Source organism: Natrix helvetica (assembly GCF_964273705.1).
Source record: "Natrix helvetica genome assembly, chromosome: 16".
Classification (NCBI taxonomy): Eukaryota; Metazoa; Chordata; class Lepidosauria; order Squamata; family Natricidae; genus Natrix; species Natrix helvetica.
The window spans coordinates 3,139,895-3,155,883 of NC_138563.1; the positions used below are offsets into that span (position 1 = coordinate 3,139,895).

At 49.8% G+C, this 15,989-nt stretch overlaps 1 protein-coding gene across 2 annotated transcripts in view; it reads right to left on the reverse strand.

Annotated features, from left to right (window-relative positions):
• Positions 1–1,670: 1,670 nt before the first annotated feature.
• The window catches only part of ASH1L (ASH1 like histone lysine methyltransferase), a 59,009-nt gene continuing 44,690 nt past the window's right edge, over positions 1,671–15,989 (reverse strand). The window contains exons 17-28 of one of the 2 annotated variants that reach the window (XM_081968127.1): positions 15,309–15,461; positions 14,197–14,251; positions 13,943–14,075; positions 13,016–13,264; positions 12,689–12,775; positions 12,072–12,162; positions 10,993–11,131; positions 9,471–9,643; positions 8,127–8,293; positions 6,824–6,864; positions 6,250–6,554; positions 1,671–5,269 (exon numbers count right to left, since the gene is read on the reverse strand). In XM_081968127.1, the coding sequence (XP_081824253.1) occupies positions 5,178–5,269; positions 6,250–6,554; positions 6,824–6,864; positions 8,127–8,293; positions 9,471–9,643; positions 10,993–11,131; positions 12,072–12,162; positions 12,689–12,775; positions 13,016–13,264; positions 13,943–14,075; positions 14,197–14,251; positions 15,309–15,461 (1,685 nt within the window). In that variant the 3' untranslated portion in view covers positions 1,671–5,177. Of the gene's footprint in view, positions 5,270–6,249; positions 6,555–6,823; positions 6,865–8,126; positions 8,294–9,466; positions 9,644–10,992; positions 11,132–12,071; positions 12,163–12,688; positions 12,776–13,015; positions 13,265–13,942; positions 14,076–14,196; positions 14,252–15,308; positions 15,462–15,989 lie in introns of both variants that reach the window. The other variant, XM_081968126.1, reaches the window with a different exon arrangement.

Below are 15,989 nucleotides of genomic sequence, written 5' to 3' on the forward strand. Positions count from 1 at the left end.
CACATGCTCTGTTGATTCATTCCTTCTAGAATCAGCCCTCTGATTGTTTTCTGGAAGGCCACTTGTACACTGGAGAGGGAAATAAAAATATTGTTCAGACAATCTATTGGTGAGCCAATTCACACTCTGTTGCTTAGGAAGCAGCGGTGGCCCATTGGGAGAATTTTGAATTAATTTGTCGTTTTCCCCCGTTGGGATGTTTTTTTGAGAAATTAAGTCTGAATTCAGATTGTGATCTCGAGAGATGTATCCTCGGCTCCCTCTGGTGGTGCAAGGTGAAAACAACACCTTTTAAAAAATAATGTAGAAGTTTTTAAGTCTCAAATTTTGGTCCCTTGGAAGGATTTTGACTCCCAGAATTCCCCAGCTGGCTTGCTTGAAGATGGGCGGGGTCCATTTCCCAGAATCCCCCAGTCAGCCTGCTTTAAGATGGACTTCAACTCCCAGAACCCTCCAGTCAATGTGCTTGAAGATGGGTGGACTTCAGTTCCCAGAATCCCCCACCCGCCACGCTTTAAGATGGATGGGGTTTAACTCCCAGAATCCCCAAGTTGGCATCTTTTAAGATGGGTGGACTTCAGCTTCCAGACTCCCCCAGCCAGCCTGCTTTAAGATGGACTTCAGTACCCAGAATTCCCCAGTACTTTAATATAGGTGGATGTCAACTCTCAGAATTCCCCAGCTGGCATATTTTACAACTATCCCGACTTATGACCAAATTGTGGGCTTAAGGTCGAAGACTACTTGTGGTTGTGTCTTTTTGCAACCTTAGCAACCGTTGTGTGGACTCCAACTCCCAGAATTCCCCCCAGCTGTCGAGTTCAACGCCACCTTTCCCCAACTCCCAGGCTCAATCACCCGTCGTCCCTTAAGATTTAGGATAACCTTAATTAAATTTAAATCACAGCTTCGATCTTCAAGGTTGTGCAACAGTGTGTGTGTGTGGGGGGGCAGGCGCACAATCCCCACATTCGCCGTATCTGCAAGACGCATCCCTGTTCAAAAGGCCAAAATTGCAAAAGATGCAACAGTTCACCCAGTGAAAGGAAGCGGGTTTTCCCTCTGATTGACAGCTCTAACCACTAGCCGGGGCCACCTAATCTGCCAATCCGCAATTCCTCTCCCCAAACCACCAAAATATCCCAATTTCTCCCAATATTTGTTACTTTCGGTCCCGGCTTCCAAAACCAACCCTGGGAGAATTTGATTTCCGATTTGCAGTTTGTCCTCAACTTACAGCACTTCCGTTTAGTGACATCAGTGCTGAAAAAAAGGACAATTTTTCACACTTATGACTGTTATCGCCTCCCCCTGGCCACGTGATCAAAAGACACTTGGTAACTGACTCGTATTTACGATGGTGCCGGGGTCCCCTCTTGCGACCTCCCGATGGGGAAGCCAGACTTGGTTAACGACCACATTCCTCACTTAACAACGCTGGGCAAGAAATCCTACCTCGGGGCAAAAGTGGCACCCATTTCTTGCTTCGCCACCTCTATTGCGGCCGTAAGGGCGAGGACCGCCCGTAATTAACGGCAGCGCTCCAAGGAATACCCTCGCCCGCCCCCAAGTGAGGTCAAAGGGCAGCTAAAAATGAAAAGGGAGGGGGAAGGAAAGAGAGTTTTGCCAATGCTGAGAAAAAAACAACACCCTGAAACGGTAAAATAAGAAAACATGGGATTTTTTTTCCATTTAATACTAGAATCTCTCAATATTTTGAGATGCAGGCTCGGGTTTTTTTTGTTTTTTATGCAATTACATCCAATGTTAAAATTGGTAATACATAATTTACAAAGATTAACATCAAACAATGGTCTATTTAGATATGCTTTTGTAAAAAGGAAATATATTAGCAGCAATTCTTCTCGGTCACCACAAGGCCCATTTTTGTCCCATGCAGCCTCGAGAAGACTTTTGTTATCTCCACTTTGCCACGAATGTAGTGCTTTTCGTTTTTTCTTTCTTTCTTTCATTCATCGTTTTTTTTTCCTCTCTTTTTAATTTTTCGCTGGGCTTCGTTCTTTTTTATCAGCCGATCGGGGTTGGTTTTTTTATTTGTTTGTTTGAAAACAAGGGGTCTGGTCTTCCTTTTTTTAAAAAAAAAAGTTTTCATACAAAATAACTTTTTTCCTTCCCTCCTGCCACCCTTCCGGCTGTTTTTTCCCCCCCGATTTTATTTTATTTTCCTCCTTAAAAAAATCAGTGATTCTCCTACAACCAAGTTTTTTTTTTTTAAGAAAACAAAGCCAAAAATAAAAATAAATCTTTTTTTTTTTAAAGGAAAAGGTGGGGGGGGGGAAGCCAACACAAATTCTTCCGCGCTTTTCCTAGAATTTGATTGTCTTAAAAAATCATCGGCTTTGCATTTTTAGTGATTGGCTTACTCTTTTCGACAAAAAAAGAGAGAAAGATTTCTCTTTTCTTTTTTAAAAAAAAAAACGGCAAAGTTTTTTTAGTGTCTCACATCTCACGTTGCCCAGGGAAGGCTTGAAATTTTCTTAAAAAATTTTCTTAAAAAAATCAACATTATTATTCTTCTTCTCTGCTCCGTCGTCAGCAACATCAAACATTATTATTATTTTCTCTTTAAAAAGGACTTTTGCTTTTAAACCTCTCTCTCTCTCTCTTTAGTGTTTGACACCATTTCGAGAACAAAACAAAACAAAAACAAAAAATTAAAAATATCCGCGCTCGCTCACATTTTTAAACTCGGCGCAACTCCAAAAAAAAAAAAAAAAACGCCCCAAATTATTGTTTCTCGACCCCCACTCACCCACCCAAAAAACTCCCCTTATTTTTTAAAACATGCGATTTTGGGGTTCGGCCCGCACAACAGAAACGTTGAGTATCACATACTCTTGAGTTATGCTATACATAAATTGCTTCTCTACAAGTAAGAAAATATCCCAAACGGTTATTTTTTTCTTCTTCTCCTTTCGTCTTTTGTTGTGGTTTTTTTTTTTCCTTTTGTAATAAAATATTTTTTTTTCTTTTGCGCCGCGAAGGGCCGTCGTTATTTCCCCCCCCCCCCCCGCTCTCATTTGATCTCCAGAAACCTCCCTCCCCTCTCTCTTTCCCCATTTCCCCCCCTCCCCTCCCCATCATCAAACCCGTTGAAATCCTCAGGTTTTTATGAATGGAATGGCGCCTTGGTGGTTGTCGGGTTTTTGTGTGTGTGTGTGTGTGTTTTTTTTCTCCGCTTTCAAAACTAAGATCAAAAACGAGAATTCGATAGTCGACGAGAAAAACGTACGGTGGTTGGACAAAACGTTGGTCCGTCCAGAAGGAACGTGGAGAGAGAGAGAGAGAGAGAAAGAGAGAGAGAGACAGAGAGAGAGAGAGAGAGCATATTGCTTTACAATCACACGAGAGAAAAAAAAAAAACAAAAACAAAGGAAAAGGTTAAGATATATACAACTTGGCACATTTAAAAAACAGGATTTTGTTTATAAGGACACCAAAAAACAGGACCAGAATATGTGAACGACGAAGAGCGGGAAGCCACGTTAAAGAGCCAGTGTAAAAAAAAAAAAGAAAAAACCCTCCAATTTTTGTGTGTGTCGGAGAAAGTTTGCAGAAAGTTTGGATTTTCCCCGCGTGAAAAAGTCTGGGTTTTTGCAGAGGGGGGGCAGGAGAGAAGAAAGAAAAACAAACACCCCCCCCCCAAAAAAATCCTTCTTTTGTGGTCCAGCGGGTGTCTTCCATGATGATTTTTTTTAACACCCCCCTCCTCATTTTGTTCCTGGCCGAAGAGGCGGAGTGCGAAATACACGGCCTCTTTGAGAGGCAGCCGCCGGCAAGCTGTACAGTTTTGTCTTTCGAAATTAAAAAACGGGGAAGAAGAAAATAAAAAAAGGGAAAAAAAACCCCCGCAAAGAGTAGTGTCATCGGCGGCTTACGTCGTCTCGACAAGCATCGCGACGGACGCTCGCCCGGAAATACTGTTTCCACGGTTCGTGTAGTGAAAAGGGTATATTTCCCTCCCCCCCCTTCCTTCCCGTATCATCGGGGCGTGGGAAATTTCCTCTGGGTTTTCCCACCCTCCCTCCTTCTCGATTTTTTTTTTCTTTACGCGGGACGCAACGAGAGAACGACAGCGGAGTACGAAAAGGGGGGCAGGAGAGGAAAAGGCGATTTTTTAAAAAAAAAAAAAGGGGGAGAAAGGAAGGAAGGAAGAAAAAACGAGAGAGAGAGAAAGACGGGAGAAAATGGGGGTGCCTTTTTCTGAGCCCGGAACCTGCTTTTTTTTTTAACAAAAATTTACCGCAGGAGGAGGGGGGGGGGAAAAAGAATTTAAAATTAAAATTAAGCGCAGCGTCCCCCCTGCCTGAAGTCCTGTCCTCTCTTGGGACGCACGGCGTGGAACCCAAGTGCTTCCGAAAACCCAACCGTGATTCCCCCGGGGGGGAAAGGGGGGGCAATCCATAGGAATGCAACGCCTCCCGGATGTGCAAAATGTGTCCGGCAGGGAAATTCTTCCCCCGTCTTGTTCCGGGGGCCTGTCAGAGACAGGTTTTTTTTTTTTTTTTAATACATATATATATATTTGCAAAATGCTTTAGGGGACCCCTGGGGCAAAAGCGGTGCCCGGATAATTTCCTGGATTTAGGAAAGGGCAGGCCAGACGAGGTGCCCCCGGGAGGGCAGCAGACACCTGCTCCCCCCCCCCCGCCTACTTTTCTAGGCGACGCCTCGTTTTCCTCCCTCTGGACCGTGGGATGGGGGGGCAGGGGGACAAAAATAATAAATTAAAATTAAAACGGCGAGCGTCCCTCTCCCCGGAGGAGAGGGGCTTTTTCCTTAGTACCTTAAGAGAACCGAGAATGCATGGCTGGCTCCCCGCTTCCCCTCCCCGGTGCTGAATGCTGGACGCTCCCTCTGCGAAATGGGTGGGTGGGTAGGGTGTACATGTGAGTGGGCGGGAGGGGTCTTGCCTGCCCAAGTGCAGGGACTAAGTGCTACAGAACCGTTTCGTCAGTTTCCTTCGGCTCGGCCGGACCACCGTTGCTTCCTCCAGGAGGGCCGGGAGACGCAGGATGGCGGAGGGTCCCTAAAACCCAGCCCCGGCTGTCAAGTCTTTTAACGCCGCACCCTTGGCTGCAAGGGGGGGTGAAGAAGGGGGCGGGCGGTGCGTTGAGGGTGGGGGGTGGGGGAGAAGAGAAAAACACGATGCGGGTTCACTTCCTGCAGCTGGTGTTGGGGAGGAGGAGAGTGCGACGTCGCAATTTTCTTCCGGAGCCTTCCTCCAACAGGTAGGTGACGTCGATGGCTGTACGGGGGGGGGGGGGGGGGGGAGCGGAGAGAGAAGAGCGGAGAGGTTAAGGTTGTAAGCTGGTGGGATGAACAGCACAACAGTCGTTTTGGTGTTTGTTTGTTTGTTTGTTTTGTGGGTGGAAATACACAAAGGGCCACATTGGAGTGGAAGGAGAGGGGGCTGGAGGTACCAGCTGGCACTTTTGAGACCATTTTCAGAGCAGGGACTCTTCCGGAATACAGAATAACAGAGCTGGAAGGGACCTTGGAGGTCTTCTAGTCCAACCCCCCCCCACTCGAACAGGAGACCCTAGCCCATTCCAGACAAACGGTTGTCCAATCTCTTCTTGAAAACCCCCAGTGATGGGGAAGGAAGGAAGGGAGGGAGGGAGGGAAAATGAAAGAGGAAGGGAAGGAGGAAGGAGACAGGGAAGGAAGGAAGAGAAGGGGAAGGGAGAGGATGGAAGGTAGGGAAGGAGAGAGGGAAAGAGTAAGGAGTGATGACGGATGGATGGATGGATGATAGAAAGAAGGAAGGGAGAAAGGAAGAAAAAAAGAGTGATGGAAGGGAGAAAGGAAGAAAAGGAAGGGAGGAAGGGAGGAAGGGAGGAAGAAAGAAAGAAAGAAAGAAAGAAAGAAAGAAAGAAAGAAAGAAAGAAAGAAAGAAAGAAAGGAAGGAAGGAGGAAGGAAATGGAGGAAGAAGGAAGGGAAACTGAAATAGAGGAAGGAAGGAGAGACAGTAAGGGAGAGGAAAAGGAGAGAGGGAGGGTGAGAAGGGAGGAAGGGAGGTATAGATACAGAGGAAGGGAGGAACAAACAGATTGTGATGGAAGAAATGAAGAAAGGAAAGAAGGAAGGAAAGAATATATGGATACAGAGGGAGGGAGGGAGGAAAGAAGGAAGGAAAGAATATACGGATACAGAGGGAGGGAGGGAGGAAAGAAAGAAAGGGAAGGAAAGAAGGAAAAGGAAAGAAGGAAGGAAGGGAAACTCACCGTTTTTCCCTGGGATTCTCTCTAAGAGGGCGAGGAGGATTTGATTCAGCCGCTCTCGCTGTAGGTGCCGGCGTTCTTCGGGGCTGCAGGGCTCCCGGGGCTCAGGGCTGCCCTCCTCGGCCTTTTTATCCACCTCGACGTTCTCCAGGGAAGGGGCCTCCTTTTCGGGCTCCTCCGGGTGGGCTGGGGGCTCTCCAGGAGGGGGCTCGGGGTTGGCGATGGCCTCTTCGGGAAGGGCGAGAGGTTCCTCCTCCTGAGGGAGGTCTTTATTTTGGGACTTGGAGCGGTCGGACTTCCAAGATGACCTGGGGAGGGAGACAAAAGGGTGGAATAACAGAGTAACGGAGCTGGGAGGGGCCTTGGAGGTCCTGTAGTCCAACCCCCCCCCCCCCCGCTCAAACAGGAGACCCTACCCCATTCCAGACAAAGGACTGCCCAGTCTCTTCATAAAAACCTTCCGTGATGGAGAAGAAAAGGAGGGAGGGAAGGAAGGAAGGAAGAATCAAAGAATTGGAAGGGACCTTCGAAGGGCTGCGGGGAAGATGTTTTCACAACCACCATCCAGGAGACTCACCTGCCTCCGTTCCTTTTGTAGTTGTCTGGTACGTAATGAGGCTGAAATGGAAAGAAAGAAAAGAAAAGCCAATTAGAGTCAATGCCCAGGGTGCCCTCAGGCCCATTGTTGTGGCCGGCGGAGTTGGCAGCCGATTCGGACATTGAGGAGGGTTGGGTAGGAACCTGGGCCAGTCCTGGAGTCTGGGGAAGGCTCGGATGAGGGCTCTGTGTCGGAGGCAGAGAGGGGGCCAGGGCCGTCTGGCAGTTATCAGCTGCATTTGGAGTCAGGCATCAGTGAGGCAGAAGAACAGCTGGAGCCTGTTCCCAGAGTTGTCGGACGAAGGGAAGAGCTAAAGAACAGGGGCCGACTTGGGAGGAAGGCCACAGGTGGATAATGAATGGCCCCTCCCAGAGGAAATCAAAGAGGAGCAAAAGGGGAGTGGAGTTTGCAGGAAAGAATTTGTTCGCTTCATTGGTTCGTGACTCTCCGAGACTCCTTGCAAAGGTTTTGCAGATCTTGGCCTAGCAGCTCTCCAAGCCAGAGAAGGTCTGTGACCGTAAATCCTCCCTTGAAAGACTTTGCTGGATGTAAATGAGCAGAATTCACAGGCAATTAATAAAAGGGTTTTTTGTCAGGACGAGGAGTCGGCTTCAGGCTCTTGGGAAGCCTCAGTCAGAACACCCATCAATCAAAGAGAGGTCATTGCAGGGAGGGAAAGGTTGGGGAAACTGAGGCAGGGGCCAGGCAAAAGTCTGGTTGCAGACCCTGAAGCGGTAACCCCCAACCACAGCGTAGATAAAGGTTGAAAGTTCCCGATGAAAAAAGGAAGAAATTTATAGAGGACAGCTAGCCACCGTTTACGACAGCATTGAAAAAAACCTGACTCGTGCCCGTTTCTCACACTTACGACCGTGGCAGCCTCCCCGCGTTCGCCCGATTCACATTCGGACGCTTGGCAACTGACTCAGATTTTATGACCCACACAGCGTCCGACTGTGTGTGTGTGTGTGTGTGTGTGTGTGTGAGAGAGAGACCTGTTGCGACCTTCCAACAAGGTGGGGGGGGAGCCAGATTCACTTAACGACCAGGGGGCTAATTTAACGACAGCAGGCAATTCGATTCACGAACGTGGCAAGGAACGTCGTAAAAACGGTGGGGTGGGGGCCCCTAACTCACGGCGGCCTAAATTCGGGGCTCCGTCGCGGTCGTTGAGCGGAGGGGCGATCTGATTTTTAAGGAGGGTGGTCGCGGGGCGGGGGGGTTGGGGGAAAGAGGAGCTACCGGAGGGGCTCCTTCGGCGAAGAGGGTCCGTTGTGCTTACCGAGAAGTCTCTTTTCGGGGCCAGCCGTTTGGGGAAGTGGTCGAAGGCGTAGGATTTGGTGCAAATCGGATAGCGGTTGCGGTGGATTTTGTAGAAGAGATGGGCCGACTTGTCCAGCCGATAATCGCAGATGTAGACGTCCAGCTCCTTCGCCCCTTTGGGTCTCCCTGCAAAGGGGGAGGGGAGGGAAGTTCTCAAGGTCGCCCTCAGTCCCAAAGACCAGCAGCCCTTCCTTCCACTGGGGGTGGGGGTGGGGTGGGTGGGTGGGTGGGGGACAGCCCTTTGTCTGAATGGATCCAGGGCAGAGGTGTCGGAGTCTATTTCATTGGGGGTTGGGTTTGACCTCAGAGGGCTGGGGTGGTGGGCGAGTGTGGCCATGGTGGGCGTGATACAGGACTCATGTCGGGGGGCAGCTGTGGTGGCCAAGTGCTAAGGCAGGATTTCCCTGAGACCCTCCCTCGCTTATTATAATCTCCTTCCTTCCTTCCAATCCCTCCCAATTCCTCTTCCTTCCACTTTCGCTTCCTTCTTTCCTTCCAATTCCATACAATTCCCCTTCCTCCTCCTCCCTTCCACTTCCTCTTCCTTCCATTTCCTCCCAATTCCCCTTCCTTCCAAATTCTCTTCCTTCCTCCCATTCTTCCTTCCTTCCTCCCAATTCCTCTTCTTTCCTTCCTTCCACTTCCTCTCAATTCCCCTTCCTTCCTCCCAATTCCTCTTCCTTCCAAATTCTCTTCCTCCCTCCCATTCCCCTTCCTTCCTCCCAATTCCTCTTCTTTCCTTCCTTCCACTTCCTCTCAATTCCCCTTCCTTCCTTCCAATTCCTCTTCCTTCCAAATTCTCTTCCTTCCTCCCATTCCCCTTCCTTCCTTCCAATTCCTCTTCCTTCCTTCCTTCCTTCCACTTCCTCTCAATTCATCTTCCTTCCTTCCAATTCCTCTTCCTTTCTTCCTCCCTCCCTCCCTTAGGGTTAAAAAAACCCTAACCCTAACTGGGTTTTTTTAAAGAAGATACCGGACAACCATTTGTCTGGAATGCCAGAGGGTCTCCTGCCTGAGCAGGGGGTTGGACTAGAAGACCTCCAAGGCCCCTTCCAATGCTTTCATTCTGTTATCCTCCCTCCCTCCCTCCCTTCTCTTCTTTTTCCTTCCCTCTTCCTTCTCCTGCCTTCTTCCTTCCTCTCTTTCCTTAGTTTTCCTTTTCCTTGCTCTCTTCCCATCATCTTCCCTTCTTTTTCTCTGTTTCAAGCTCCCCACCCCACAGCTCAGGTCACTTTGCTAGTGAGGTTTTGGTGGCCTACACATTTAACACAGAAATTAAAAAATACAAAACTATTCGACTTGCCTTTGCAATAAGTGTAGAGATCCAGCACGCAGCAGGTCCCCACCACCGCCTCCAGAGGGATGATCTCGTACAGCGGCACCCGGAAGAGCTCGTTGTGATAAAACTTGCGGGAGGGCGAGTGGTGGGTTTCGTGCGGGCGGAAGTAGTGGTGTCCGAAGGCAAATCGTTCCCCCCTGCAGGAAGGCGAGAAGCACAGGGGAGTTCCCACCTTGTAAAGCCGCTGCGCTCAATGAGGAGGAGGAGGAGGAGGAGGAGGTGGAGGTGGAGGAGGAGGAGGAGGAGGAGGAGGAGGCTCCTCTGGGCAACCAACAATGGCTTGGGAGAGGTTTGTTTTTTTAAAAAATTAAATTAAACTCAGAGCTTGTTGCTGATCGATGCTCTGCGTTTCTCAGTTTTAGCAACTTTAAGAGGGGTGGACTTCAGCTCCCAGAATTCCCAACCAGAATGCTTTAAGAGGGGTGGACTTCAGCACCCAGAATTCCCAACCAGAATGCTTTAAGAGGGGTGGACTTCAGCACCCAGAATTCCCAACCAGAATGCTTTAAGAGGGGTGGGCTTCAGCTCCCAGAATTCCCAACCAGAATGCTTTAAGAGGGGTGGGCTTCAGCACCCAGAATTCCCCAGTCAGCAGGGCAAGATGGGTGGGCTTCAACTTATTTAGAATATGTTATAAAGGCTTAAGGTCCTTGGATGACTTTTGTAATAAGAACTAATGAGACGCCATGAGTTGGTTGTGTTATTAACCATGGATTATTTTAGGCAAAAGGACACCGAAACAACTTCAGTCAAATGAGAACGACGCTACGTCGATAGTAAGACTCATTAAGAATCTTTGACACCTGATATGAATGTAAGTAATGACTGTGGAAGAGAGGCAGGAAAGCTAATTGTAACCAATGGACACACTTTCTACAAGACGTAATGTAAGATGATGTGTTTTTTTTTGGGGGGGGGGGGGGGTTGTTTAAAATAAAAATAAAAAAAATTGCAAAAAAGAAAAGAAGGAACATGGAAGTTCCAATGTATTGCGTAAATGTAGTTTATGTCTAAGTTTTGCTTTTGTATATGTTTGAAAATAATAAAAGTAAAATAAAAAACCCCGTGGGTCTCAGAAATCCATCACAGCAGGTATCCAGAATGCCTGTCTGCCTTACGCAATGAGTATATTTTGGCTTTTATACAGTTTCAAGGAGCAAAGCAAGAGCATCTTATTGGTACATTCTCCTTGTCACTCTCTTAAGACCATGCCCAACCAGGGTAGAATCTCACCTAACACCCTGGGAATGCCTGGTCCCACTAATCAGATGAGCTCATAGACAGCTGAGGTCATCGGTTACTAAGATATGGCAGTTTGCTGCGCATGTCTGTACATAAACTTTGTATAACCTCTACAAAACCCCAGAAGAAAAATCTTTCCGCTGTTTGCCAGGAATTTATGGTGTCCGCCGCAAACGTTTCCAGCGAGCGGTGAAAAGATCCGACTTATTTTTTTCCCCCCTGGAGGAAGAAAAAAAAACCTCACTTCTCATTTTTCCACAGCTTCTCGATCCGGAAGATATCCAGCCTCTCGCGGTTGATGTGGGACAGCAGGCGGTACGACTGCCGGACCGGGTGGCCGTCGGGAGTCCTCCGGCTGTCTCGCATCAGGTAGACGCAGTCTCCTGCGGGTGGGAAGCAGAGAAGGGAAGCCTCAAATAAACCAGCAGGGGCGTAAGAGGGAAAAAAAAAACAGGAAAAGAGGGAGAAATAAATTTGAAGAAATTTGAATGTCCCAAAAGACATTTCGGAAGGTCTGCCCCACGCCGGGCTGAAGATGGAGATGCAACTGGACTTGGGAGTGGTTTTGATGGATCAGAAGGGGAATAAGGAGGAAGCATCGGAGAAAAAGCGTAGAGGAGGATAAGAAAGGTAAAGGTTCCCCTCGCACATCTGTGCTAGTCGTTCCCGACTCTAGGGGGCGGTGCTCATCTCCGTTTCAAAGCCAAAGAGCCAGCGCTGTCCGAAGACGTCTCGGTGGTCACGTGGCCGGCATGACTCAACGCCGAAGGCACACGGGACGCTGTTCCCTTCCCACCAAAGGTGGTTCCTATTTTTCTACTCGCATTTTTTAAACGTGCTTTCGAACTGCTAGATTGGCAGAAGCTGGGACGAGGAACGGGAGCTCCCTCCGTTACGCGGTGCTAGGGATTCGAACCGCCGACCTTTTTCTGATCGACAAGCTCCGCGTCTTAGCCCCTGAGTCACAGGAAAGGAAAGACACAGCTATGGTGTGGCCTGAAGAAGTTTTATTTCTTGATTCAGATTACCTGGCCAGGTATCGTGGCCAGAAGAGGGCCCTGTGCCCACATTGAAAAGGCAGGTGGTTGAGTTTCGAGCTAAGGAAGGCATACGTAGCTGGCTCTGTCTCAATGCCGGGGCCGGGGCGGGTGGGGTGGCCTTCTAGGCCGCCCCCTGTTCAAGGCAGCTTCATATTTACCTGTGCTCGGACACCCTCACCCGTGAGCGCGGACAGAACCGAGAGACCCTGAAGAGAAGGCAAGAGCTTCTATCCCACAGCCCCTCCTGGCTGCCTCTCACTCCCCCGGGGGGACAGACACCCACCTTGACGGAGCAAGAGATCGTCCCGTAACAGACAGATGAAGTAAACGCAGCCCGGTTGGGTGTAATGAGGCCGGGGAATCATCGGTACCTCCTAAGGGAAGACGAGAGAGAGAGAGATAGGAGGGAAAAATACAATAAGAGAAAAATCTCAGCTTTCCTACCCCTTAGGAATTCTTCTTAAAGGTTCCATGACGGTTCAAAGGGAGTTCTAGTCCTGCTTTAGGCATGAAAGCCGGCTGGGTGACTTTGGGCCAATCCCCAGGAGACGGGGAGTTCTAGTCCCTCCTTAGGCATGGAAGCTAACTGGGTGACTGTGGGCCAATCACCAGGAGACGGGGAGTTCTAGTCCCGCCTTAGGCATGAAAGCCGGCTGGGTGATTATGGGCCAATCACTAGGAGGAATTGTAGTCCCGCCTTAGGCATGAAAGCCGGCTGGGTGACTTTAGGCCAATCACCAGGAGACGGGGAGTTCTAGTCCCTCTCTCCCTCTCAGCCCTACCCATCTTGGTTGTTCTTGTGGGGAAAAGTCGGGTGAGGAAATACCCCGTGTGTGTGTGTTGAGAGCACGGAGTTATTTGTCTGTCTGTCTGTGTCTCTTTCTACTTGAACACACTTACCCGATCCACTGTGCGCAGCTCGCACTGTTCGCACAAATAATGTTCGACGTCTGAGTTCACACCCATGCAGTCGCAGTGCTGCCAAACCTGCGAGAGAAAAGGAGGAGGGGGGGGGGAGGTCAGGAAATGCCGAGAAAGAAATAATAGGAAGAACAGTTGCAGGAACTGGGGATGTCTAGTTTAATGGAAAGAAGGACTAGGGGAGACACGATAGCAGTCTTCCAATATCTCAGGGGCTGCCACAAAGAAGAGGGAGTCAAGCTGTTCTCCAAAGCACCTGAGGGCAGGACAAGAAGCAATGGGTGGAAACTATTCGGTGCTCCTTACCATGCACTTGTCACACTGGATCATCAGCCCTTCGTCTTTGTACAAGCCGCAGATGCAACGGATGACGTCTTCGTCCTTCTCGTGCCCGCTCTCCTTCTCGCACAGGGAGGTCTCGCTGCTGTCCGCCTCGCTGCCCGTCTCGCCCACGATCTCGTCGATCTGAGCGGCCGCTTCGTGACGGGCGTTGTAGTAGGCTTTCCGCAGCCGGCAGACGTCCCGCCCGATCGGAGATTTGCGGCCGTAGTATTTCTGTAAGGGGGAAAAGAAGGAAAAGGAGGGGGGGGTTGTTTGAGACAGGCGGTCATCTCTTCAGTGGGAACTCCCAGGATTTAACGCGCCGTGAAATTCTAGGGATGACCCTTGTCAAGCTAGACTAGTATTTATAGACTAGGCAGGTGAAGTTGGGTGGGATTCAACTCCCAGAATCCCCCAGTCAGCAGAGGAAGATGGGTGGGCTTTAATTCCTGGAATTCCCCAGCCTGCATGCTTTAAGAGGGATGGGCTTCAGCTCCCAGAATCCCCCAGTCAGCAGGGGAAGATGGGTGGGCTTCAACTCCCGGAATTCCCCAGCTTGCATGCTTTAAGAGGGATGGGCTTCACCTCTCAGAATCCCTAAGCCAGCATGCTTTAAAGAGTAGACTTCGACACCCAGAATTCCCAAATCAGCTTTTAAGAGGGGTAGACTTCAACTCCCAGCCTGGCTGGGGAATTCTGGGCGTCGATGCCCCGCTATCTTAAAAGTTGTTGAGCTCGTGAAACACCACGCTGGGTGCAACGTTATTCCCAGTGCTGAAGCGAGAAATCAAACGCAGACGGGAACCGTTGGGAACGGAGGTTTTGGGAGGGTGTGTGTATGTGTGTTTGTGTTTGTGTGTGTGGAGAAACTCTCCTTGGTTTCCAACAACCGTGTGCCAGCTGCCCGCTCACCTCGGCGTTGCGGAAAACCTTCAGCATGTCCCCGTCGAAAGCCTCCACTGTTTTGTAGTAGCCCGTCAGGATCTGCTTCTCAATGGTGGTGAGATCGAGAGGGTCGGAGATCTTCTCGTAGTAATCGGCGTTCCTGGTCCCGGGAGGGCGGAAAGTGAAGACCAAGGGTGCTCAGGTGACTGGGGGGAGGGTGGGGGAAAGAGTCCACCCACATACCCCAAGCCCCCCCTCCCCCTTTTAGCGAAAGGACTTACTTTTTTTTCGGAGGGACAACCAGCAAAGGGGTAGCGAGGACTTGCCGGGAGGAATCTGGAAGTCAAAAGGAGAGGGAAGCTGTGAGGACCATGGAGACGTTCAAAGCCTCTTGAGATGGGGATCAGGTGGGCTTCAGCCCTGTTGGTGTTCCTCTGAGCATCCTGGGCTTGGAGATCCAACGACTGGCCATGGAACTGTTAATCCAAAACCATGTTTGGGGAAGGATGGGGAGGGGGGGGAAACAACTGCTTGTTGTGGACCGCCAGTGGAGATGGCAGCAGATTCGGACAGTGAGGAGGGTTGGGGAGGAACCTGGGCCAGTCCTGGAGTCTGGGGAAGGCTCAGAGGAGGGCTCTGCGTCAGAGGCAGAGAGGGGGCCAGGGCCATCTGACAGTTATCAGCTGCCTTCAGAATCAGACATCAGTGGGGCAGAAGAACAGCTGGAGCCTGTTCCCAGTGTGTGTATGCGCAGAGCTTCCAGACGAAGGGAAGAGCTAAAGAACAGGGATCGACTTGGGAGGTGGAGGATGAATGGCCCCTCCCAGAGGAAATAAAAGAGGAGCAACAGAGGAATGGAGTTTGCAGGAGACCATTAGTTCGCTTCATTGGTCCGGGACTCTCCGAGACTCCTGGCCAATATTTCTAAGGGAGGGTAAAACTCAAGATTGGGATGCAATTCTCCCCAAAACCATCAGCAGCAGACGATTCTATAAATTAGTAATCTGGATTTATCGGCTCCAGAAGAAAAGTACAGATCAGCTAAGTACTTGATGATGTTACCTAGTCGGGTCAAGAAATGTCTGCAAGAAAACAACCAACTCAGAGAGCACCAAGGACCCCACAATTCTCCTCCCTCCATTCTCTTTCTGCTCCACTCTGCAAATATGCCACTCCCTTCCAGCACTGATAATGTTACTGAGTTGGGTCATGAAACGTCTGCAAGCAAACCACCCAGCTGAGAGAGTGCGAAAGGACCCCAGAAAGGTGCCGAGTTTGCAACGCTGAAGGCTTTCCTGCTTTCTGTTTCAAGCCTCCTTGAACCCTGCCCTGGGTTCAAGAGGGAACTCTCCCCGAAGCTTGGGTTCAACTTCAGGTCCGCGCCTGCCATCACCTTTGTAGGCAATGATGCCGTCGCAGATCTCCTTGAAGATCTGGGCGAGGCGCGCGGCTCGGGCCACTTCGAGGTTTTCTTCAGCGGCCGCCAACCGTCGCGTCCTCACTGAGCGGGCGGTCTGCAGGGCGGAGAACTGGGTCATGAAGACATCTGAAAAAGAAGGGGAGGGTGGATGAGGGAGGGAGGGAACCTCGCCGGGTTCCTGACAGTGTTACGGTGGTTCAAGGTTTGAAATGACGATACGCTAAGCCATTGTTTTATTTGAAACGTAAGCTATTAAACAAGCAGTTGGTTGCATCCTTTCAGTTGATGACTTAAGCCCTCACTGTGATGTCAGACAAGATTAGGGTTGACATGATAGCAGTCTTCCAATGTTTGGGAGGGGGTTGGACTAGAAAACCTCCAAAGTCCCTTCCAACTCTTTATTCTTTTTCCTTCCCTCCCTCCCTCCTTCCATCTTTCGCTTTTCCTTCCCTTTCTTCCTAATGGTTAGTATACAGGTTTTCAGGCTAATTCTGCCCACAGCCAGGAGTTCGATCCTGACCGGCTCCAGGTTGACTCAGCCTTCCGTCCTTTTGTGGTTGATAAAGTGAGCACCCAGATTGTTGGGGTCAATAGACTGAGTCTGTAAACCGCTTAGAGAGGGCTGTAAGCACTCTGAAGTGGAATATAAACCCA